The 23,346-nt window shown below is 64.7% G+C and overlaps 5 protein-coding genes across 11 annotated transcripts; 1 reads left to right on the forward strand and 4 right to left on the reverse strand.

Moving 5' to 3' along the window:
- On the forward strand, positions 1-2,250 carry NHP2 (NHP2 ribonucleoprotein). Its single transcript, XM_054217312.1, has 4 exons — positions 1-183; positions 298-367; positions 445-550; positions 1,993-2,250. The coding sequence occupies exons 1-4, from the start codon at positions 33-35 to the stop codon at positions 2,116-2,118; spliced, it is 453 nt and encodes a 150-aa protein (XP_054073287.1). The 5' UTR covers positions 1-32; the 3' UTR covers positions 2,119-2,250.
- Positions 2,251-2,799: 549 nt separating this feature from the next.
- On the reverse strand, positions 2,800-13,159 carry N4BP3 (NEDD4 binding protein 3). Of its 7 annotated transcripts, none has more exons than XM_054217716.1 (5): positions 13,131-13,159; positions 5,686-6,132; positions 4,937-5,491; positions 4,464-4,721; positions 2,800-4,293 (listed from the first exon to the last, which is right to left on the reverse strand). In XM_054217716.1, the coding sequence occupies exons 2-5, from the start codon at positions 6,097-6,099 to the stop codon at positions 3,721-3,723; spliced, it is 1,800 nt and encodes a 599-aa protein (XP_054073691.1). In that variant the 5' UTR covers positions 6,100-6,132; positions 13,131-13,159; the 3' UTR covers positions 2,800-3,720. The 7 variants fall into 7 exon arrangements, with proteins under 7 accessions (XP_054073691.1, XP_054073692.1, XP_054073688.1 ...); XM_054217717.1 differs by having other exon boundaries at positions 5,686-6,129; positions 13,131-13,153; XM_054217713.1 differs by lacking the exon at positions 13,131-13,159 and adding an exon at positions 7,936-8,091 and having other exon boundaries at positions 5,686-6,129.
- Positions 12,785-15,484, reverse strand: B4GALT7 (beta-1,4-galactosyltransferase 7). Its single transcript, XM_054217720.1, has 6 exons — positions 15,376-15,484; positions 14,902-15,273; positions 13,986-14,211; positions 13,629-13,712; positions 13,353-13,457; positions 12,785-13,174 (listed from the first exon to the last, which is right to left on the reverse strand). The coding sequence occupies exons 1-6, from the start codon at positions 15,420-15,422 to the stop codon at positions 13,019-13,021; spliced, it is 990 nt and encodes a 329-aa protein (XP_054073695.1). The 5' UTR covers positions 15,423-15,484; the 3' UTR covers positions 12,785-13,018.
- A 667-nt stretch (positions 15,485-16,151) lies between these two features.
- On the reverse strand, positions 16,152-19,321 carry LMAN2 (lectin, mannose binding 2). The gene is made up of 8 exons (XM_054217764.1): positions 19,149-19,321; positions 18,955-19,073; positions 18,736-18,853; positions 18,349-18,428; positions 17,311-17,472; positions 17,010-17,124; positions 16,573-16,692; positions 16,152-16,426 (listed from the first exon to the last, which is right to left on the reverse strand). Exons 1-8 carry the CDS (start codon positions 19,288-19,290, stop codon positions 16,266-16,268), a joined length of 1,017 nt encoding a protein of 338 aa, XP_054073739.1. The 5' UTR covers positions 19,291-19,321; the 3' UTR covers positions 16,152-16,265.
- A 1,466-nt stretch (positions 19,322-20,787) lies between these two features.
- Positions 20,788-22,871, reverse strand: LOC128916195 (ADP-ribosylation factor-like protein 3). The gene is made up of 6 exons (XM_054217536.1): positions 22,854-22,871; positions 22,344-22,487; positions 22,140-22,256; positions 21,921-21,971; positions 20,933-21,118; positions 20,788-20,835 (listed from the first exon to the last, which is right to left on the reverse strand). Exons 1-6 carry the CDS (start codon positions 22,869-22,871, stop codon positions 20,788-20,790), a joined length of 564 nt encoding a protein of 187 aa, XP_054073511.1.
- Positions 22,872-23,346: the final 475 nt, after the last annotated feature.

The following is a 23,346-nucleotide window of genomic DNA, read 5'->3' on the forward strand; positions in this document are numbered from 1 at the left end:
AAGCGGAAGTGGCGGCGCGCAGCGGCTCGGCCATGGCGCGGGAGAAGCAGCAGGAGGCGGCGGCGGAGGCGGAGGGAACGCCAGAGCGCTCGTACCGGGAGCAGCTCGACTTCCTGAACCCCATCGCCCAGCCGCTCGCCTCCCGCAAGCTGACGCGCAAGCTCTACAAGTGCATCAGGAAAGGTCTGGCAGGGGCCGGCACCGGGACTGGGGCATGGCAGCGGCCGGGGCATGGCAAGGGCCGGCCGGGACCGGGCCTGGGCGGTGCGGCCCCCTCACGATGTGCTTCTCTTGCAGCGGCCAAGCACAAGCAGATCCGTCGCGGCGTGAAGGAGGTCCAGAAGTTCATCAACAAAGGCGAGAAGGGGTAAGCGGAGCCCCGGCCCCCCCGGAACCGGCACGGCACGGCCTGGGCTGGCCACTGACACGGGCTTTCTCCTGCAGGATCACGGTGCTCGCCGGCGACACGCTGCCTATCGATGTGTACTGCCACATCCCTATCATGTGCGAGGACAGGAGCCTCCCCTACGCATACGTCCCTTCCAAATCGGTAAGGGGATTTGCAGCAGCCAGGAGGAACCAGCCCCAGTGAGAGGGAACCTGGTGGCAGCACCTGGCTCGGGCTGTGACAGGAGCCTTCCCGGGGAGGTGCAAATCTGGTGCCTGAGCACCCGGTGCTTGTCTGCTGTTAAAGGAGAAGCTGCTGCCCAAGCATTCACACCATTCAAGGAGTCGCACACACCACTCGAGTCTTTAACTGCCAGGACCAGGGTCCCATTGCAGCGGGTGACCCCAGTGAGCTAATGGGTGCCCCTTCCACCTCCTCACACACACTTACTCTTGGTCACGCTCCCTCCTCCTTCAGGCTCAACCCTAGGTTTCCCACAGCAGAGTATCTGGCATCATATTTTATAAAAATAAGTAATTTAATTGAAAGGTACAGCAGCCTGGGCTTGGTGCCTCCAAAAAGGGAGGGCCCTCAAAGAATTCCCTGGGCAATTAGACCCTTGTGGTGTCTATACCTGCCCCTCGCACACTGTTCACACGTCTTTTAGTCCAATGGTGGTATTTGGTCTGGGGTCTTCTGACACCTCAGTGTTACAGGCTTTTCTGTGTGCAGGCAGGCCGGCCGTTGACTGCTCCTGTCTTGTTGATTTGCAATCTCTGCTGACGGCTTTTGCCTCCTTATCTTCCTGGTTTATGCTTCTTCTGCACCTGCGCTCGCTGGCAGAACATGGGGAACTGAAAAGTCCCAGACTTAGGGAGAACAATTCCAAAACATCAGTGTGTTACCAACATTTTTCTTGTACTAAAAGACTAAACAACAACACTACCAGCTGCTAGGAAAATTACGAAGAAAATTAACTCTGTTGCGGCCTAAAGGCTTCACAAATGTAGCTACTCATGCTGAGTAAAGCTAAGCAAACAGCATTAAGTCCCACCATATTATCACTTTAAGTAATTTATTGTAATTAAAAGTTACTTATTTAAGTTAAACAACTAATATCTCAATACCATGGCCAGAACATGAGAGGGAGAAGTAGTCGTGGTGCGGATGCAGGAGTGTCTCACTGTGGGAGCGCGGAACCCTTTGTCCCAGCCGAGTCCCCGCAGGAGTTGGGGTGGGAGCTCTGGGATGGAGTGGGGACGTGTCCCACCTCTTAGCTGTGAGTTGGGACCCCGCTGCTTGCCGAAATGGGACGCTGGCCCAGGCACCATGTGTCGGTGGGACATCCTCACTTTGTAGGCTGGAATTTAGGGAGGGTGTTGGTGTCTTTGGGACATCACCGTGCTGCAGACCCCAGCTCCCCACTCCTGGGAGGAAGCAGAGTGGATGAGGCGGGTGCCAGCCCGGGGGCTTGAGGGGCTGGTGGAGATGTCCCTGTGCTAGACTGGGGGATGACGGGTGTTGGCCGGGTGTCAGGCCTCCCCTCCGTGAGGGGGGAACCCGGCACCCCCAGCCTCCCCCACGGCCCTGCTCTCTTCCTGCAGGACCTGGGAGCCGCCGCCGGCTCGAAGCGCCCGACCTGCGTCATCATGATCAAGCCCCACGAGGAGTACCAGGAGACCTACGATGAGTGCCTGGAGGAGGTGGGGGCTCTGCCCCTCCCGCTGTGAAGAACCGGGGACGGGCTGTGGGTCCACACCCACCCCCCACCGCCTTCTTTCTGTGGACACTGACAGGGGGACACTGCCGGCGGGCGGTGAGCGCTGTGGGGGTCAATAAAGGTGTTTGCGGGGTTTGTAGGACGCGGTCCCGGCACTCCGTACTGGCGGAGGGGGGGAGCAGTCCCGGCCTGGGGGCTGCCACGGCTGGGGCCTCCCCGCCGGCAGGGGGCGCCCCGCAGGTGGAGGCGACGCTCCGGGGAGCGGGAGGCCGGGAGGGACCACTCGGGGGGGGGGGGGGGGGGGCGGTCGTAGTCCTCGTGGGGTCTCCCGGCCGGGTTAAACCAGTCCGGGGGGAAGGAGGGGGGGGGGGTGAGGCCTGTCCCGGCGGCAGCGCCCAGGAGCCCGCCCGCCCCCGCGGGGCCCAGCCGGTCGCGCAGGCCCCGGCCCTGCCGTGACTCAGCCCGCCGCGATGCCCCGACCGGTTGTACCGCCAGCCCCGGGCCGCCTCCCGCCCCGACGCAGCGGCTCCCCGGCAGCGACCCCCGAGGGAGGCGGCCCCGCTGCCCCTTCCCCGGGCACGGCAGGGCCCAGGCCGGCCCGCACCCCCGCCTTGCGTGGCCGAGAGCCCCCGGTACCCCCCGCCGTGCTGGGAGAGAACAAAGGCAGAGGCCAGAAGAGTGAAATCCGGATTTATTGCAGGAAAGGCCGAGGAGAGCGGGGCCGGGCCCGGCCTTCACGTGGCTGCGTTGATACAGGCACGGAGCAGGGCTCCATCCCGCGCCTCAGCCTCATCTCCCCCAGCGCTGGCCCGGCTCCTCCACTACCCCTCACCCACCCTGGCAGGGGTGATGTGGGGATATCCCAGCACCCTGCCCACATGCCCCAGTCCTCTCGCCCCTCACCAAAGGCCTCCCATCCCGGCAGGATGCTGGGCTCCCATCACTGCACAAGGCACTCGCCCCTCTCAGCCCAAGGGCTGTGTTAACCACCCTCCATCGCAGAGCAGCCCCAATACCGCTGTCATGGGAAGCCCCAACAGAGGTGCTGGGGCAGCTGCCCCCCCCTCCCAGCAGTACCAGCCTTGTCAGACTTTTCTCCTCTGCCTTCCCAGTGGCACCAACACAGACTGGTCCAGGCACAGGGCACTGGTGGCTCCAGGACCCTGCCGACAGGGCAGCCATTGCAAGCAGCAGCTGGAACCTCACAGCAAGGCACCAGGGCTGGGGACAGGGCCTGAGCCTCTCCTTAGTAAGACATTAAGTTACTGGGTTGTAGGGAATGGGGCGGCAGAGCAGGAGGGACGAGGAATGTCTCCCAGGGCGCTTGGTTTCTGCCTCCATGGCAGAAGGAATCACAGAGCAAGCACTCCTGGAGTCAGAGCACGGGGCACATGCAAGACCCCCACCCTGGCACAGATGACACCCCCATCTCTAGAGACACCCCCCGCAGAAGGGCCTGAAGTGCTGCAAGAAGGAAAAGCTCCCTTGTCGCAATCAGTCCTTCTCCCCAGGGCAGCACCAAGCGGCCGGTGTCCTTGTGCAGGCCCTGAGATCGTCCCGTTGCAGCAGCAAGAGACCTTCCCCCTTCACAGTCCCACCAGCATCCCGCCGCTCAGATCTTCGAGGACTCCACCCGCTCGATCCATGGCGAGTCCGTCCCGACATCCCTGGGCTCCGACCGCAGCTGCCGCAGCTCCCGCTCCAGCACCTGGCTCCGGTGGTACATCTCCATGTAGCTGGCCTGGAGCTCCCGCTGGTACCGCAGCACCTTCTCCTTCTCCTCCTGCCAGGTTTTCCTCTCCAGCTCAAAGTTCACAGCCTGCAGCTGGCCCTGGCGCCGCTCCCGCAGCAGCTCTGCCCACAGCCACTCCACCTGCCGCTCCAGGGGCTCCGCCGTGTCGCTGTGAAGGCCCCGGCACTTGGAGTCATCAGTTTCGCAGCCGGGGAAGTCCTGGCACGCTGGCATGGGGTCGTCGCCCAGCGGCAGTGAGGCACCGGGCTCCGGGGGGTTCTGGAAGGAGTCTGCCAGTTGTGCCAGCTGGGAGTCCCTGGCCTGGACCTCCGCTTTGGCCTCCCGCAGCTGTGTCTTCAGGCTGAAGATCTCACCCAGCTTCTGAGCCATCTCCTCCTGGGTGTCCCGGAGCTGTTGCTTCAGCAGGGAGATCTCTGCTGCCTTCTGGCACACCTGCAGGGCAGGGGTGAGCGGTGAGGAAAGGTTGGAGGAACAGCACCCCAGATTGTCACCACAGCACCCCTGGGAGACCACGAGCATCACACCTGGCTCATGAATGACACCAGAGCCAGGAACCACTGCCCCCATGCTGGCGCCACAGAGAGGGAAGGAAGGAGACTCACCTCCCACTTGGTCTCCTCCATCTTTGGGCTGACACGCTCACCCTGGGACTGCCGGAGCTTGGTCTCCTCGCACTGGCACTGCTGCATGCTCAGCTCCTCCTGCAGCCGCTTCTTCTCCTGCTGTGCCTTGTAGAGCTGCAGCTGCAGCGCCCGCTGCCCACGCTGCGCCTGCTGCATCACCTGCTGCAGCCTGGCCACGTACATCTGCTTCAGATCCTCCAGCTCGTCCAGCCACAGCCGCTGCTTGTCCTCAAATACCTGCCAGCACAGGTGGACTCTGGTGAGGGTCTGGGGCGGCCCCAGAGAGGGATCCCAGAAGGTCCCATGATGTTGGGTCCTCCTACGCTTGGACATTCCCAGCCCACCACCCACCACAGCAGGACATCAGCTCCTCCACAGCTTGCTCCACCCAGGCACCGCCACCCCACACCCCTGCCCGGGGCACCCAGCACAGCCCCAGCCCCACGGCTCACCTGCGTGAAGGGGTCTTCGGTCTCACTAAGGCTCCTCTTGAGCTGCCGCAGCTCTCCTCCCGTCTCCTGCAGCCGGTCCTCCAGCTGCTTCACCGCGTCCTCCAGCGAGTAGGTGAACTCGTAGGGTGGCGGGGGCTCCCCGGGGCTCTGCAGCCGGCTCAGCGTGGCCATGCTTTTGCAGGACAGGGGTGCCTTCTCGGGGGCCAGGGGGTCCCTAGGGCTCCGGGAGACCCTGTCCAAGGAGCCCCCGATGTGGTTGATGTGGCCCATGGAGGCGCTGAACTGGCTCTGGGCAGGCTTGAGGCGGGACCCGTAGGAGGGGAAGCTCTGGATGGAGTTGTGGCTGGAGTCGGAGGCCTCATCCAGGCTGATGGCGTGGAGCAGGTGGGTGCGGAGCGGGCCGTGCTGCGAGGCCGTCGTGCTGCTCTGCGACAGCAGCGTGTGCAGGCTCCCGTTGCTCTTGGACAGCTTCTGCCCCTTGGACGAGGAGAGGCCCTGCATGGAGACCAGCCCCTTCCCGGCCACCGCCTTGAAAGCCGAGGGCCTGATACGGCACTGAAAAACAAGAGCGGGGTCAGGATGAGCCCAACAGCCCCCACAGGAGCCCCAAGCCAGGGAGAACCCGCTCGCTCCCAGGCCCATATCCCTGGGCATCCCCAAAGCCCCACATTCCATCCCGGGCACCGATCGTTCTGCTCCAGCCCCGTCCTCTTGTATTTCGGGGCCCAGCATGGTGCCCACAGCCTCACCTTGTCAAAGCGTCCCCTCTCGGGCAGGGAGCTCTTGGAGAAGTCGGCCCCGCGGTGATGCTCGCGGGAGCCGCGCTCAGGGGACCGGTTCTCACGGTCGCTCTCATAGTCCCGCTTGTAGCAGGCGCCCGACGTCTGGTGCTTCCGCTCAGACCGCGTCTCCTTCTTGGCCCCGTGCAGGTAGCCAAAGAGCTCCCGCTGGCTCGGCCCTTTCCGCAGCAAGCCGTCGGGCTGCCGAAGCCCTCGCGAGCCCCCCAGCGGGGCCCGCAGCTCCAGGGGGGACAGATCCTGCTTCTCCACCAGGCTGCCCACGCTGCCCATGCTGCCGACGACGCCGACGGGCTCCGAGGAGAGGTAGGTGCCGAGGATGCGGGTGTCGGGCTCACAGGTCACAGGACCCTGTGCTGCTGCCATGGAGAATTAGAGAAAAGCCCGGTACCAGCACTGCTGAAGGAGAGACAAAGTCAGCAACGCCGGGCAGCCGGGACTTTGAGCCCCCCCCCCGGTACCCCCCTTTCCCAGCTCGTCCCAAGAACCGACCTGGGTTCCTGGCGCTGGGAGAGACCCACCAGGTCCCGAGCAGCTCCCCAGGGCACCCAGGAGCCGAGCAAGCAGGGTGCCAGCATGCAGCATGCACCGGGCGAGCTGTGGCAGGGTGGGGGCTCCCCCCTGTTATCCCCCGCCATGGCGGAGCGCCTCCCTCCCACACCCAGCCCCACCTCCCGCCCGCGGCCGGGGCCGGGGCTGCCACCAAAACAGGCACCTGCCGCCCAGCCAGGCGGGCGAGTTCGGGAGCCGGCAGCACCTGCCTGGGCTTGGCGCCAGCCCCGGCCCAGCGGCACCGAGCTGCCCCGCAGGGACCCCATGGTCTGGACACCCTCCCCAAATTGACCCTGGGGATGCCCAGTCCTGGGGTCATTGGCTCAGCCTCCCCGGGGGCACCTCTCCTGCCCCACGGGGAGCCTTCCCGCACAGCACGGGCTCCCACGCCACGCAGGGCGAGTTCCCAAGCCCTCCCCGTGGCCCTGCTCCATCCGCAGGCGCACCCACCCCAACGCCGGCCAGGGACAAGGCGGCCACAGCCCAGCTGCTGCGTGCGTGCCGGGACCCCGTGGCCGGACACGGCGGGAGGGCGGTGGGAAGGGGCAGGATGCGGACGGGACAATGCAGTTTCCTGCGGAGGTGGCCAGGGGGAGGAAGGATGCGAGGATGCCTTCCGGCTCACCGGGGAGGGGGACAATGGCCCTCACAGCCCTTTGGGGGCAGCGGGGGCATGGCAGGGGCCAGGCAGAGCCCCCTCGGTGGCTCCCAGCCTCGCCAAGGGCTCGCAGGCCGGGTTACACCCAGGAAGCTGCCCTGGTTCTCAGCACCACACGGCGGGTAAACAAACACCCCGCTTTTAATTGCTGCCACGCACAAACCTGTCTGACAGCTCCCGGCCTGCGCTGTCACCTCCCTCCGCAAACCCAGCACCTGCTCCGGGCATCGGACACCCCACGAAAGGCGACAGGGATGGACCCTTTGGGAAAGTCCATCGCCGCCCGCGATGCCCACCGGGCGTGCGGAGGGATGGACGGGGGACAGGGATGTCCCCATGGAGGGGAAGCTTGCAGCATCCAGCCACCCCCCCCCCCCCACCGGCCTCGGACACCGGGGTGGTGGCTCCAGGCGCGTTGGGCCGAGGGAAGTAGGTCAGGTTGTGGGAGGTTTTTTGGGAAGCGCCGGGGGAACCCGAAGGTGTCCTGCCTGCGGCGGGAAGGGTGTCACCCCCCAGGCGGCAAAACACCGGTCTGGCCAGCCTGGCTCCTTCCCGGGGAGATACGATCCCAACCCCAAGCTGTGCCCCCCCACAGCTCCCTATCGAGCCCTCCTGGGGCGGGATACGGCCACAAACGCTTTCGGGGGGCTGCGGGGAGGCGCGGGGGGGCTGCGGGGAGGCGGGCGCGGGGATCCCCCCGCGCCCGCCTCCCCGCAGCCCCCCCCGCGCCTCCCCGCAGCCCCCCCCCGCCTTTTTCCACCGATCCCGGCCGGAATTTCCGGCACGGAGAAAGCGGGAGCGGGGCGGGGAGCTCGATCCTCCGGGGGCCGGCCCCCGACCGGACCGCGTTGCATCCCGCCACAAAGCACCGCACGGCGGAAGAGCACCGGGTCGGCGGCGGGGGGGGGGACGACACCCGCGTGTTCCCCCCCCCCCCCCACGCCCCGCCACCTTCCTCCCCGGTGGGGGGCGCTTACCGGGCCCGCACTCACCATGCCGGCGGCTCCGCGATCCCGCTCGGCTTCTCTCTCTCTCTCTCTCTCTCTTATTTTTCCACGCACACCCGCCCCGTTCCTCCCTTCCTTCCCTCGCCGCGTTTGAACGCGCCCCTCGGCCGGCGACCGCGCGGGCAGCGGGAGGAGCCGGCACCGGCAAATCGCGGCGCGGAGGCGGGCGGGCGGCGGGGCGGGAGGAGGAGGAGGAGGAAGGAGAAGAAGGGGGACGGCCCGGCCGTGCCCACCGGCGGGGCGGGGCAGGGCGGTGCTGGCTTCGTGCAGCGCCGAGCACCCCTTGCTCACCCCCCGCCGCCCAAACCCCCGAGCGGCAGCGGCTCCAGCCGGCCCCCCGGTGGCCCTCACCGTGGCGGGGCGGGGGGGGGAGCTGGTAGGAGCGGGCCGTATCGCCCACCCCGGGGCGGGGGAGAAGCGTTTTGCTCAGCCTTGTCGGCGGCACGAAACCCCCCCCGCTGGGGACAGAGGGGTCTCGGCTCCCTGGGACGCTCTCTGCACCCGTACCCCCCCGCCACAGCACCCACGGGTGTGCAGGAGGTGCCTGCGCTGCACCGCTCGCCCCACGGGCCGTGGCCTGCCATGGGCGCATGGAGTGCCCTGGTGGGGCTGTCCCTCGCCCCGGCGCCTGGCCTGGCACAGGTGAGACACGACACGCTTCATCCCTCTGAGCCAGCCCCGCCACGTCCTGGCCGGGAGCCGGTTCTGCCACTTGTCACCCCTGCGGCGTGCCACGCGCAGGGAGCGGGGATCCCAGCACGGGCAGGCCTGGTCACCGGCTGTCCTGGTGTCCTCGGGGAGTGGGACGCCTGCAGCAACCCTGCTCCGTCCCCACGGCAGCCCGTGCGTGGCACCCATCTGTCCCCAGAGGGGGATCATTCCCACACGGTCCCCAGCCTGGGTTCGGGGACGTGTTCATCCGGCGTGCTCATGCACCGGGGCCCTGCTCGCTGCCAGCTCCCCCCGCCGCACACCAGAGTCCTCAAGCTGTGCTGCCAGTGCTCACCCACACACACACAGTGTCCCCGGTCCCTGCTCGCCAGGCTCGCTCACATGCCTCCATTATCTTCGGTGCAGTGCCAAGGCACGCAAACGCTCCCTCCATCCCCGGCCTCCCTGTTCCCCATGGCTCCTTTCCACCGCCCGGCTGCACGCCGGAGTGGCAGGACGCGTGGCCTCTGAACCGGGGGGCCCTTCACAACAGTGCCATTTCCCAACCTGCCGGCACCAGGAATGTGTCTGTGATGCCCCGGCCCTCTGCCTGTGGCTCAGCCATGCGTGGGGCACCCCCAGCAGCCCGAGGGGACGCTGGGTCCCTGCCAGAAGGACAGGCAGTAACGGCATCCCGCCGGGGGCTCGGTCCGGGCAGGTTGCAGTGATGCCGGGCTGACTTCAACGGGTGCTGGTCACAGCCGCACCCCTCCGTGTCTGCCCCGCTTCCTGCTGCCACGTCTCCACCATGGGCTGCGCTCCCCCGAGCACGTCTCATGGGACGGCAGCTCCCGGGGGGGGGCCCCAGGGCTCGTCCCTGCCCCGGACGCTCCAGCAGCCAGGGTTGCCCCATTCTGGGGGCAGAGATGCTCCTGCCTCCCACCAGCTCTTCCCCAGCCCCCTCTCTTTGTTTGCCTCAACCCCCCAAACCCCCCTCACATCACGATTCTACAGCAATTTCATGTGGCTGCCAGCAAGCCGCTCCGGGCACCACTCCGTTTAAAACAACCTGGCAATAAAAGCCATCGATTGCTGCACGGCAGCCCCCGCATGGCCTCGCTGGCAGCAATTTGGGCCCCAGAAGGGGGGTCACAGAGCGGCAGGGCTGGGACTCCATGGGCTATCTCTGCCTCCGAGCATCCTGACCCCGTCCTCAGGGTTGCTGAGAGCACAGGAACGCCAGGAGGCCTCCAGCTCAGCTCCATGGGGTTCCCGGGACATCAGGCAGGGTGTTATCCATCCGCTGAAAGGCGATGGGGAAAAAAACCTCGTCCCCTCCCGCTGGGATATTGCTAATAATGAAGTGCGTGGGGGGGGAACGGAGCCGAGCGACCTCCGAGTCACATTCAGGGCTATAAAAGGAAGCCGGGTCTCCAGCACGGCGCCTCTTCCACAAAAGCAACCGGAGGATGAGGGGGCTGCGAGCAGAGCTGAGAAATAGCTGCCAGGCAGCGGGAGAGGAGCCTTTAGCGCTGAGCGAAGTGCGAGGTGCGCATATGCTCTCTGTTGCTGCACATCTACGTCTTCATGAAACCTGCCTGAAACTGTGTCATCTATTTTGAACGGTGCAGAGAAATACTTTGATCTGCCTCCGCCAGCCCTGGCTGCGGTTCAGGCACCGGTGAGCAGCCGGCGTACAGGTGGCCGATCCCAAAACCTGTGCAATGGAGACAGGAGTGGGGCCGACGTCTCCCTTTGGCCAACCACAACGAGGGACATGACGGGCGCCGGGAACACCTCCAGAGCAGCGCATCGTGTGGCTGAGCCCGCCTGCAATCTTCATTCCAGATACCAGTGCTGGAGAGGCCACTGGGAGCTCCCGGGTGGCGCGTCCCTACATCGCCCTGGGGCGAGGACAGGCCCCGAGCTGGGGAGGACACGCTGGGCCTGCCTGCACCTTGGGTGATGCAAAGCAGCGTGGCCTGATCCTCACCGCCCTGCACCGCCGCCTCGACCCCTACCTCGGCAGGCAGCCCCCCTCGCACCCCCATCTGCGGGGATCTGGACTCCTCACCCAGCTCTGGAGCAGCACAGAGCGCAGACAGCATCAAATCTCTCCAGACGCCCCATCCCACTGCCCCTACAACGGTACACGACCCCACACTTGGCTCTGATGCTTCTGTCTCCCCCATCCTGGTGCTCTGGAGGTGCCATGTCCCTGGGTCTGCTCAGCTTCCCGGGATGGCGACAGCTTCTGCCTGGGGATGTCTGCAGGCACCCAGCAAAGCGATGGCTCCAGGAAGCGCCAGGCAGGGGACGAGGACAGAAGGGGGCCAGGAAACACGGAGGGCCTGGTGCCAGTGCTGGTGACGGGGCTGAACGGAGGGGTACCGGCTGCTTGGCTGGGTCTGCCCAGCTTGAGGAGGCAGCAGCAGCCAAAACGTGTGCCAAGACCCCAGAGCCAGCGCGGTGCAGTCCTGAACACGGCACCATCTGTGAGCCAGCCCAAGCACCCTCTGCTCTGGCACAGCACCGCTTCACCCAGCAGCCTGAGCAGGCGGCCAGGCCAGGCTGGGGATGGAGGAGGGGAGCCCAGTGCTGGCAGGGGTCTCCTTGAGAGTTGTCGGGCATCTCTGCCACCCCTCGGCAGATCAGGGTGAGCGGCAGCATCCTAGAGGTCACAGCGCCTGTTTGCTTGGAGCATGAGCACACACGGACCAGGCGCTGCTCCGTGGCCGGGGCTCGAGAGCCGGGTCCTGAGCAGAGCAGGCGGCCCCCCTACTCCCGCTTCCCAGCAAAAGGTGCTGGTGTGGTTGATTTCTACCAAACCCAAAAGACTGGCAGCCCCAAGTGCCCTTCCTCACCTGTGGGGACCTTCCCGGCTTCCCCACCTCCTGGATCTGGCACTGCAGAGCACCCAGGCACGTCCCCAGCAGCCAGAGGAGGACATTCACCTCCTCCTCCTCCTGTCTCCCATCCCAGAGCACTCTCCCAGCACAGTGTCAGTGCTTCGGCCACCTGCCACGGGCTGCTCTTGCTCTGACAGCAGCAGGTCCCCACGTCACCGCGCAGGTTGGGCTCCTGGGGACGGACCCAGGGTTCGCAGGGTGCATCTGCCCGGTCACCTCCTGCTCAGCAGCACCCCAAGGCTGACACAGCCCTTTGCCCGGGCACCTTCCGCGAGCCATTCGCGCAGCCAGACAAGCCACATCTACACTGGGGGGCTTGAGCCCACAGGGGAGCCCTCGCAGGCCCTGCCAGCAGCGGGGGACCAGCACTGTGACACCCTCGACAAGTAAATGCCCCCCTGCCCTGCTGGAAGGGGCTGCCCAGGCCCTTGGCGTGCCACACCATGGGAGAAACCAGCCTGGCGGCGAGGCAGAGCCAGCAGACAGAGCGAGCAGGTGACACCTGCGGACTGGTCCCCGCACAGCCTTGTCTCTCCCTCATCCCTCCCGCTCCCACCTCGAGGGGAGCATCCCAGCCCCTGCCTTGCCCGGGGAAGCTCTCGTTCCCCTCGACTCAGGTGGGTTACAGGGAACCATCCTCATTCCTGCTCTTCACCCGAGCCATTGCCCCGGCTCCACCAGCACCGCGGTGAGCCTGGCAGCTAGTCCTTCCCGGGACACCTCATACAGGGCCAGAGCAGATCCCAGTTCCCCTCAGTGCTGCTGGGGGGACAATCAGGCTCTCCAACCCCCCCTGAAAAAGGCCAAGGCAGCACGTGCCACAGGAGGCAGGCAAGGAAGGGAGCAGCTCAGCCCGGACTCTCCTCCTGACTCCCCAGAGAGGGAAGTCCTGCGCTACCTCAGCTGCTGACATCCAGCGGACCTGCGGATGCTGGGGCTCGGCTCAACCACAACCGCTTCCTGCAACGAAGCGACCACAGCACAGCCCTGGGGGTACCTGGCAGCGAAACACAGGCACCATCTCACTTGGAGCCCGTTTCTGACCGGCTTGGCCTCCAAACCAGAGCAGATCACCTGTCCAGACACAGCTTAGCCGGGGCCAAGCCAGAAACGTGTGCGCTGAAGCCAGTAAGGTGAAGGGAGCAGGACAAAGGAGCGGCACGGAGCAGCACAGCAGAGGGCATTCACAACTCACAGGTGTCCTGACAGTTCTTTATTGTCCTCTGAGCTGGGTGGCAGCTCAGCCATGTCCAGCGCAGGAAAACCGACTCCTGCACCTGCCCTGGGAGGCAGCACCAGTGTCCACAGCAATGCCGCAGAGTCCCGCTCTCAGCCTCTGCTGTTGGTCCCAGCGAAGCCCGGGTCTCAGCCCTTTCTGTCCCTCTGTGTCTCGCCAGCACCGCCATGCTCGTCTGCTGCAAAAATCCTGCCTGCTCCAAGCAGCTCAGCGGCAGCGCCGGCATCTTGGCACAAGCACAGCATACACGACCGGCACACGGGAGATGGGCTCAGCCAAACGTGCACCAAGGGGTCTCGCTCGTGTCACAGTCCAGCAAGATATTAAGGACGGTGCAAGGGGCTCCTGCCACATTCAGAGCTGTCCGCGACTCGATTCCGTACCTCACGTTGTTCAGACCTCCCTCTCGATCCACCTTAAACTGTTCCTGAGGAAGAGAAAGACCATTCAGGCCACGCTGGCTTCCAGTGGAGGGGGGAAGCACCCTGTGCCCGGGGAGGGAGCACAGAGCTGGCAGGGGAGGACACGAGAAAGGAGCGCTCAGAGCACATGGTGATCACAACCCGAATCTCCCGTGGTTCCCCTTGACCACACAGAGGTCTCACCTGCTTCTGCGCAGCGATGCGCTTCTGGTCTCTCTTCCTCCAGGCTGGGTCATGCAGGTGCTGGAAAGTTTCATATCCAGTCGTGATTCCAGAGGGACGGCGAACCTGGAAGGAGAGCAAAGCTACTGGAAAACCTGCTGTGTCTGCCACTGCAATGGGGAGCGCAGAAGGGCTGCCTTCCCCAGGTTCTGACCTGGGCAGCCTACAGCCAGGGGCCAGGTAGGGAGACAAGGAGAAGGGCAATTTCAACCCAGGAGGCCATGGAGCACCCCTTACCTGGAGACCAGCTCCTTTGATACGTCGATAAAACTCATCATCCTCCCGTCCCCAGCCCCAGAAGCGGTTGGACATGCCGTTGCACTGAAATGAGAGGGGCATCGTACCGGCCAAGGTCTGGTCCAGCACAACTCCGTGTGCCACAGAGGAGCAGAGACCAGCATCACAAGCCCTGAGCACCAGCGCAGCCTTCCCTCTTCTGTCCCCCACCAGCTCAGGCAGCAGGTTCTGCCCCCGAACCATTTTCACTCCTTTCCCTCCTTCGCAAGCGTGGAGCACAAAATGTATGGCTGTTCACCAAGACAATGCCGTAGCCCCTTCCCCAAACTGGCCGGCATGTCCCACCCACGGGCTCACCATCTCATAGTGCTGCTTGGTGAGCAGCAGGATGCCACCCACGTAGGTCTTGTAGTGGTAGAGCGGGTGCAGCTCCGGGGATGCCACGTGGAAGGGCCCTGCCTCCGGGAAGCTGTAGTCCAGCTGCTCGTTGAGGGGCAGGAGATCGACGTCGTGCATCGCGATGTAGTCGGTGTCGTTGCCACTCTCCAGAAAGCCCACGTTGATCAGGGACGCCCTGTTAAACCTGCCACGGGACCGGGGACTCTCAGCGCCACGCATAGCAGCCGCTGTCCCTTCACGTCCCTCTCCCGTGCTCCTCAATGCTGAACGTTTGGCTGGTCCCCATATGGGGACACACACACGCGGTGTTCCCTGCCTTCACAGTGCTGCCCGAAACTGCCTTCAGAAACTTCACAGCCCATCCTGAAACTGCAGCCCTGCTTCTCCCTGCGCAGGCAGCACACACCGAGCCCGATGGCACCGCGCAGGGGTTTGGCCACTGCAGAACCCAGGGGGCTACAGCAAGGCCCGTCCTGCCCGAGGCCGGCTGGGGAGCTGCGCAGCACCCGCCGGGGCTGCCGGCAGGTCCCGGACAGCGAGCAGGGGGTGAGCGACAGCATTTCTTTGAATTTCAGCCTCCCCAGATGTTTGCGGCCATGGCCCCACAACACTGGGGAGAAAGCTGAAATACCTGGGGGTGGGTAATTCACTTCTTGCTTAGGAAGAGAATAGCAAAACATCGCTTTGTCCTTCTATAAGCTTTAGAGTGAGTAAATCTGGGGAGAGCATGACACCTCAGCCCTGACTCCCCGCTGCCCAGGCCCTAGGCTTCTCCGTGCCGCCGGAGCGAAGGGGGAGACCCGCCAGCCGGGACGGAGTTCCGGAGAGGGGCCCCCTCGCTGCCTCTGCTCGCTGGGGCGAGGGGAGACGCTACCTGAAATGATCCACCTGGTTGAGGATGAAGATGTGATGGCGGATCCTCTTCTTGCTCAGGAAGCGGTGCATGTAGGGCACAAAGGTCAGCAGCTCCTCGAAGCGCTCACGGAAGGGGACGAGCAGCGCCAGGCGATGGGGACCCCACGACGGCTCGTCCTCCGGCGGCGCCGGGGGCGGCTGGGGGGCCTGGGGCGGGCAGGGCTGGCGGGGACCCCCCCGGCTCTGCCCGCCGCCGCCGCCGGGGACCGGCCCCTCGCCCGAGCAGCTGAGCTGGAGCCAGAGCAGCGAGGCGAAGCCCAGGAGCAGCGCCAGGAAGAAGAGCGGGAAGATGGAGAACCTGCCGGGCAGCAGGCCCAGCAGCGGCGGGGACCTGGGGCACGGCGAGGAGAGGGGGGAGTCAGTCAGCGGCCGGCGGGGACCCCCAACCCGCCTCCCCCCCGCGCCCGCTGCCACCCGGCGCGTCCCCGCTCACCCGCCGCCGCGCAGGCGGAGCGCGGCCCTGCGGCGGGCCGGGCCCATGGCGCTCGGCCGGCCCCGCCACCCGGCCCCGCCGCGGGACACGCTGGCTGCGCCCCGCCGATCCGCCCCCCCCCCCGCTCCCCCGGAAACACCGCCCGGCCCCGCCGTTCCGCCCCGCTCCCTTCCGCCCGGCGGGGCGGGCCGGGGGCGGGACCGGGGCTGCGGGGACACACACGCACCCCCCTCACCGCCGGCCGGGGCCGCCCCTCCGCCGGGACACCCCTCACCCCCCCCGCCTCGGTTGGCGTCCCCCCAGCCGGGAGCCTCCGGGGAACACCCCACCACCCCCATTCCTCCGGGACCCGCCAGGATTGCACACACCCGCCCCCGCCAACCGGGACACCCCCCACACCAAACCGGGACGCCCCCGAGGACAGCACCACCCTCCAACACATACGGACCCGTCCCCAGCTCCTCCATACTGCAGCCCCCCACCCCCGCAGAAGAACCCCCCCCTTTCCCCACAGACAGAGCCACAGGTGGTATCAGTCCTTTAATGCCCCACTCACAGCCCCCTCCCCACAGCCCCCATACATTCACACCCGCCGCCGCTTGCCCCCCGGCCACGGGCAGCACGGCAGGTCCCGTCCGGTGGGGGGAGCGCTGGAAAAAACACGGGGAGCGACCTCCGGGCTCCCCCACCGCAGCCCTGGGGGCCCCCATGGGGCATCGCCCCCCTGGGTCCAACCCGCCGGATGCCGACGGCTGGGCAGGGGCTACAGCCAGACAGACAGATAAGAAAATACTTCTGATATTTCTCAGAAACAGCTTTTAGAAACCACAGTTTTTACAGCTCCCCATAGAAAAGATGGGTTCGGGCACAGGCCACGGCCCGGGTCTTCATCAGTAAAAACGCTTGTTCCGCTCCTGGCGTTTCTGGAAGACCACGGCTCCCACCACAGCGCAGACGATGATGCCCAGCAGGGCGCAGAGCAGGAGCAGGAACACCTTCCAGCCCGTCAGAGGCCCGCTTCGGAAATTCCCTGTCGGGTCATCCACGTTGTCTGCAAGGACAAGAACAGCTACAGAGACCAACACAACCTCAGCTCCTGAGGGGTCTCACAGCTCTGACACCTTTCAACAGGCCTTTAAGAGTCCAGCCCTGGCATCCCAACCCTCCACTGAAGGTCTCCGAAGCCCAGAGACTCACCTTTGGGTGATTTAAGAAGGCTGACGCTAGGCTCAATCTTGGTCCAGTCAACAGTCTCATCTTCTAGAGGGTGCTCCACCATGAGCTGGAATAGCTTCATCGAGATAATGTCGTGATTGTCTAGGAAACAACCATCAGCACCAAAGACTGTCAGCAGCTCTGAGAGATGTCCACGCGCTCAGAGCACCCCTAGGACCATGCTGTGCCAGGTCCAGGTCTCCCCCCCTCTCAAGCCATCCTCACACCCCAGGTATCAAACTGCAATTTGAAATGTTCCTTAGCTCTTAGGTACCTCCCTTCTCAGGCCACAGGTCCCTATCCAACAAAATTTTAACAATTCAGGGAAAAGAAGCCGTCAAAGACATCCAGTGCATCCGTAGCATTACATTCCAGGCTCCAAAAAAGCCGGTATTCCTGCAAGCAAAGCCCCCTCTCACCAGACAGATCTCCAGTGCCAGCAGAAGCACCGAAGAAGTAGCCAGTTGGCAGCTGCACCCCTGCAACGTCGATGCAGTTCTTCCATTCGTTCCTGTCTTCGACATCGGTCATCACCTGTGAGACCAGGGGAGCGTCACACCAAGAACATACGTTGCCATCCTGCCTGCCCACAGCTCTTTTGGAGCTGGAGGCGCAGGTGGTCGAGCCTGGAAAACCATCTCCAGGTCACCTACTGACAAAGCAACACCCGCCCCATATAACATGTGAGACACCCTGCAGAAGGTGTCCGCCGCATCTCACCGTCAGGCGGCCTCGGGAGTACCGAATGGCCAGGAAAGTGTCGTGGTTCTGGTTCCGAAGGTCGGCAGTGCAGCCCGCCAGCTCCGTCCAGCGCCCGTCCTTACTGTGGTCGTATGTCAGGGAGCCGTTGTTCACCATCGCAGAGATATAGGGGAACACGCGCTGCAGGGAGGAGAGCGCTGCTGCTTTCAGTCTGCAAGAGCCTTCGAGTTACCAAGCAGGAGCCACCTTCCCCTGCCTGGTCAGAAACCTCAGCGAGAGCAGGATCTCAGCCAGGCGCAGCAACAGAGCCACGGTTTTACTGCACAGCTGGATACAAAGGGCAGAACAATGAAATTAAGGCTCCTTTTCCACACAAAGCTGCTTCTAAACTGAGTGAGGGCTTGTTCTGGCTAAAGCAGAGCAGCCATTTCTGACCTTCAGTATCAAGACTGCCCCTGAGCCCCACCACACCACATGGCCAGGGCAACGAGACGGCTCCAGACTTGCCGAGTAAGTTCCAGAGCGGGTAAGAAGTGTAAGAACAGAGCACAGGACCCAGAGCAGGAGAAATCTCACATGAGCAGCGTAACCACACTCAGGGCTTTGTAGTCAGCAGATTATGGACACTGCAAGAAGCCAACTGGAGGCAAGAATTCAGCTGTCAGTGAGCATCAAGAGGGGGATGGGGTCATTTCCAGGTGCTTTATGACACATTTTTGGTGCAATAGATCTCACTAGCACCATTACATTTTCTGACTGTGCTGTAATGAAATCCACAAGCACGGAGCAGCAGAGAAGAAAAGGACCGTCAGCCTCCACAGGACTGATCCGTATATCTGCCACAGGAAATTCTGGAGCAAAAAGCCAATTCAGGAGTTACTCTTTTAGAGACATGCAGGTTGAACACAGAGAATAAGGCCAGCAACAAGGATCAACCAAAGCACAGAGAAGTTTATGAGGAGAGACTTTTCCTTGGTCCGGGCATGAAGCACTTGGAGCACAAAGCCGTGAGGAAACAGCCTCCTTGGCACTGAACGAGCTCCCTGAACTACTCACCTCTGTGGCTTCATCGTTGGGATATGTATCAAGGAAGATAGCCAGTCCGTGAAAGTTGTCCTTGCTGCCAAACACAGGACCTGGAAGAGGGCAGAACACAGGGAACACAAGGCTCTCAGAAGGAATTTGTGCTCAGAGATTTCTACTGAGAAGGTCTGTAAGAGCTGTTTATTGCCAAGCAGACGACCGAGGGTGCCTGTTCCCAAGAAAGAACATGCGGAACACGCCAGGTGAAACCTGACAGACAGGAGCTCAAATGCCCTCCCTGGCGAGAAACCTTCCAGGCCAGGGGCTGCTCAAAGGGCAGCTCCCTGGGCCGTCCCAGGGCACGCGTAAGTGCTGACGAGGCCTCAGCCCGGCCAGGCGGCCCCCGCCTGCGCACCGTACCTGGCACCAGGCGCTCCTGCGTGTACCACAGCGCCAGGCCGTCCCCGTGCAGGTTCTTCTTGCCGGCTCCGTGGATCTTGAAGTGGACATGGAGCTCCCAGTCCTTGAGGAAGCAGGGCTGTGGGGAGAGCCCGCCCAGCGGCGTCAGGGCAAGAGCCGGGACAGGCGCTGGGGCCGCCCCGGGCCGCTGCCGGCCTCCCCCCGGCCCCGGGCTCTCACCATGCGGTTCCAGATGGAGCCCTCCCGGCTGCGCTCGTCGGGCGTCAGGCGGACGTACTGGCTGGTGACCATGGTGCTGCCCTGGAAGTCCCACAGCGGCATGGCGGCGGAGCCCGCGCCTGCAACGGGCAGAGAGAGCGCGGCTCAGCCCGGGCCGCCGCGGGGCGTCGGGCCCGGTCCGGCCCTGCGCTCACCCTGATACGGCTTCATCAGGGAGTGCTCCCGCTTCAGGTGCTCGCTGTTGCCGTCCGTGAGCTCGGCGGGTGCCGGGCGCGGCCCGGCCACCGCCAACAGCAGCGCGGTCGCCGCCAGCAGCCCGCCCGCACCCGCCGCCATGCTCCCCTTCCGCCTTCCGGCGCGCCGCTCCCGCCCCCGCCCCCCCCCCTCCGGGAACGGCAGCCCGCGCCGCCAATCAGAACTCCCCACGCCACCGCGCTCCCGCCTCCGCGGGCATGCGTCACCCCTGCCCGCCTATGGCGGAGAAGGGGGCGGGGCCGGGAGAGCGCGCAGCTCCAGCCCTGCTTCGGGCGGGCGGTGGGGAGGGGGGCGGAGCCGCCAGGCGCCTCCCGGCGTGCACTGCGCGGGCGCGGCGGCGCGTGGCATGCCGGGAGCTGTAGGCCGCGTCCCCCCCTCGTGCCAGTCAAGTGCGCGGCTCGTGCCGCCCGCGGGACACGTGACCCGCTCCGGAGGCGCTGAGGCAGCGGCGGCGGACGGCGGCCCGTCGCCATGACAACGGCACACAAGATGGCGCCAGGCCTTCGGGACGGACCTCGGCCCCGGCCCCGGCCCCGGCCCTGGCCCCGGGAACGGCCCCGGCCCGGGGCCCCGCAGGCCTCGCCGGGCCGCGGAGCGGTGGGGCGGGGAGCAGCGCTGCCCCAGCACCGCTGGAAGGACTGTCCGAGGCATTGCGGAGGTCACAGGCAGCTTTATTGAGGGCCGCAGGGCTGCAGCCCAGCGCCTGGCACAGCAGGAGGGCCCCAGCCCTGCTGCGGCTTGTCTCCCACCCAACCCCAGTGTCGCGGGCGCTCATCCACGGCAGCTGTGGAGGCCAGGGAGATGCACCTTCCAGCCCTCGCGGTGGGCATCTTCAGCAGAGTGACAGAAGCCCCAGCTCAGGTGCATTCAGGGCAATGCGCTTCCCAGAGGCTCTTGCAGAGCAGCTCCTCTCAGTGGCACGCACAGCGTGGCTGCAACCAAGGCTGTCAGCAGGCAATGACACCCCTCCATTGGTGGAGACAGCCCCCCGCTGGGGACCTGACTGCAAGGCCAAGTCTTCCCTGTGTCTTTATGCTTGTCCCAGATCCTGTGCACACGTGGAAGTTCCTCCAGACAGCAAAAGATACAAAACCGAGGCCTTCCCGAGCCAGCCATCATGGCTGGGGCAGCACCAGTCCCATCCTACAGGAGCAGAGGGGAATACACACCATTTGGCTGGCTGTATGTGCCATGCCTGAGGGTGTAGCCAGTGCTGTGGTGGGATGCCCTGTGTGTATTGCAGCAGCCTCCACAGGGTGTGCCAGCAGTGTGGATGGACAAGTCCTGAGTGGGTTCTCGTTCTGGAGGCGTGCAAGCCCTTGACACAGTGGGACACGTGCTCCACTCCAACAGCACCGGGGCTGCAGGAGGGTCAGGGGGTATGAGGAGCTCATGGAAGCCCAGAAGGCAGGGAGAGGGGAAGCCGACTGATTAGTGAAAGGTTGGGTGGGAAGCCCATCTGAGCACAGCAGTCTGAGGCTCAGGGCCCAGCCAAGCCCTTGGGGGAGTCTAGGGATCAAGGGGGCTGGCCATGGCTTAGGGACCTGCAGCTCAGTCCAGTCTGGCACTTCACAGCTCTCACTTCTTCCTATTCATGATCTGGCTGGAAATCCAGTTCATCCCATCCTGGAGGGAAGAGAGAGACATGAGCACAGCCCCGAGAGCATGGCAGGTCCTCGGGTCCTCTCTCGCCTCTGCAGAGCCCGCAGGCCCCCATCTCTACCTGCACTCCTTCCCCAGACAAGGCTGAGCAGGCCTGGATCTGCCATTCCCGGTCCCGGTAGGTGTGGAGGCTCAGCCCTTCTGCGATTTCGGCTGCAGGTGCTGCAGTCACTAGGTCCTGCTTGTTGGCAAACACCAGCAGCGGGACCCCTGCGAGGGATTCCTCCTCGGTGAGCTCTGCCAGCTCCTGCCAAGAGAGAACCATCTCCAAGGGCTGCTTCCCACTGCTGCTCTCCTCCATGGAGCTGCTGGGCTGCTTGGCTGAGCTGCCCAGGGCGGGCGGGGACACCTCAGCCCCCCAAAGTGCCTCACTCCCCTCTCTGTGGTTCTCTTATTACAGCCAAAGAAGCCATGAGGTCTCGACATCCCAAGGGAGAGATGCACCCCTGAAGCTCCATCTTACCTGCAGAAAGCGCAGGAGCTGCACACTGTACCACCTGAGGGCTGAAGTGCTCCCAGCACCGAGAGCCTTGGGCAAAGGGCAGCTACAGGAGGCTGCTGTCAGCTCTGTGCTGTCTGGCACACCCACACTGCCGTCTGGTGCCGGTACAGCCAAGACTGGCACTCGGAGTCTCACCTTCCCCTCTCCAGCTTCATTCCCAGGGTTTGTAACTCAGAATTCGCTACTTGTAAACCTTTGCTTGGTTGTATCGCTAACCTGGCGCTGGGGAGGTGGGACAAGGGCTGGCGATCGAGGGGTCACTCTCACCAGGGGCAGAGCCACCCCCATGTCGGGTACTTGAGGGGCATCACACCCTACTCCGAGGGAGCTGCTGGGCATGGATCTGCCATGCGGTGAGGTGCCTCTGCGTGCTGAGTCTCTGATCATGAGCCATTCCCATGTAGCTCTGGGGGCAGCTTGGCCCCCGCAGTAGCGTTGCTGCTTGGTAGAGAGCAGCCTCCCTCCCCGCTCCACTCCTCAGAGAGCTGGTGCCAGATGGGTCCGAGCCCCAGGACCCCACAGCCACCCCCCACCGGACCCCTCGTACCTGCCCTGTCTCCTCGAAGCGCTTCTGGTCTGCACTGTCAATGACATAAATCTGCCATGGGGACAAAAGGGACAGTCAATGGCTCCTCCTCACTCAGCTGCACAGCGCTCTGCCTTCTGCAGGGGCTGCACACCTCTGCTGGGGTACAGGGCCCCGCGAAGAGGGCACGGCTCTCCACGCATGGGGCTGAGGGGGGCTGCGGGCAGCCGCCCCACTCACCAGCAGGTCAGTGCTGCCCAGATACTTCTTCCAGTACGGGCGGATGGAGCGCTGCCCCCCGATATCCCAGACATTCAGCTTGAAGCCGTGCGAGTGGATGCTCTTTATGTTGAAGCCCTGCACGAGGACGCAAACCCCGGCATCACTCAAGGGGAGGGTAGGACCTGCCACATTCCACTGCCCGTGGCCCCCAGCAACACCTACCTGGGTGGGTGTGATGGTGCTGACCTCCTCGGACGCCAGGCATTTCAGCAGCGTGGTCTTCCCGGCGTTGTCCAGCCCCAGCAGGACAATGCGGAGCTCCTGCTCCGGGGAGCCCTTCAGCCTCTGGATGACAGAGAGCAGCCCCTGGGGGCGCGGGGTGCTGGGGGAGTCCTGTGGGGTGCCGGGTCACTGCACAGCACCCTTATTTTGGAGGGAGGAGCTGGGCGCACTGTTGGCCATGGGTACCCTGTGGCTATGGCCTGAGTGAGCTCCAGGGCTTGGCTCCCAAAGCGTCTGGGCTCAGGGTAGCCCCACGGCAGATCTGTCCAGACCCAGTCCCCACCCCCAGGTGTGCTGTCCCTGCCCGGGGAGCCTTGCCAGCTCCTGGGTGTGCTGGGGGGACAAGCCCAGGGTACATCCTGGTCCTGCTCTGCCAGGCTGCTTGACACTGCTGCCGGCAGCTGGTGCCAGCACCCTGGTGCCGGCGGGATGTCACCGTACTCCGCTTACCTTCTGCACATCACCCATGGTCTGGGAGTCGCTCCGTCCTGTGGCACGCCTGGGGAGCTGCCAGGGGCTTGTCCCCAGGGCCCGCCGGCGGCTGTGTAACCGGCACGCTCCCCATCCCCAGGGGAGGAAGAGGATTATGGGCTCCAGAATTAGCTGCTGTTTCTCCATTTACCCACAGCATTAAATAATGCCCTCGGCAAATCCCCCAGCCAGCTGTCGCTCCGCCGTCGCCTACCCCCGGGATAAACCAGGTCCCGCCAGGCTGGGGCACTGGGGCACAGGGCATCCCTCTCCCCGCGGGGCCAGCCTCCGGTTCAGGGAAGGCAGCACAGCGGGAGGATGCGGTACCCAGGCACTGTGGGCATCATCACGGGCAGACCATGGCAGTGGGACGGAGCTGTGCAGCTGGCATGTGACACTGGGAGAGGCACTGCAGCCCCAGCCTCCAGGCAGCAGGGGCAGACCACAGGCATGGTCGTGTCCCGGTGCACAG

Source organism: Rissa tridactyla, chromosome 11, assembly GCF_028500815.1.
Source record: "Rissa tridactyla isolate bRisTri1 chromosome 11, bRisTri1.patW.cur.20221130, whole genome shotgun sequence".
In the NCBI taxonomy this organism is placed as follows: Eukaryota; Metazoa; Chordata; class Aves; order Charadriiformes; family Laridae; genus Rissa; species Rissa tridactyla.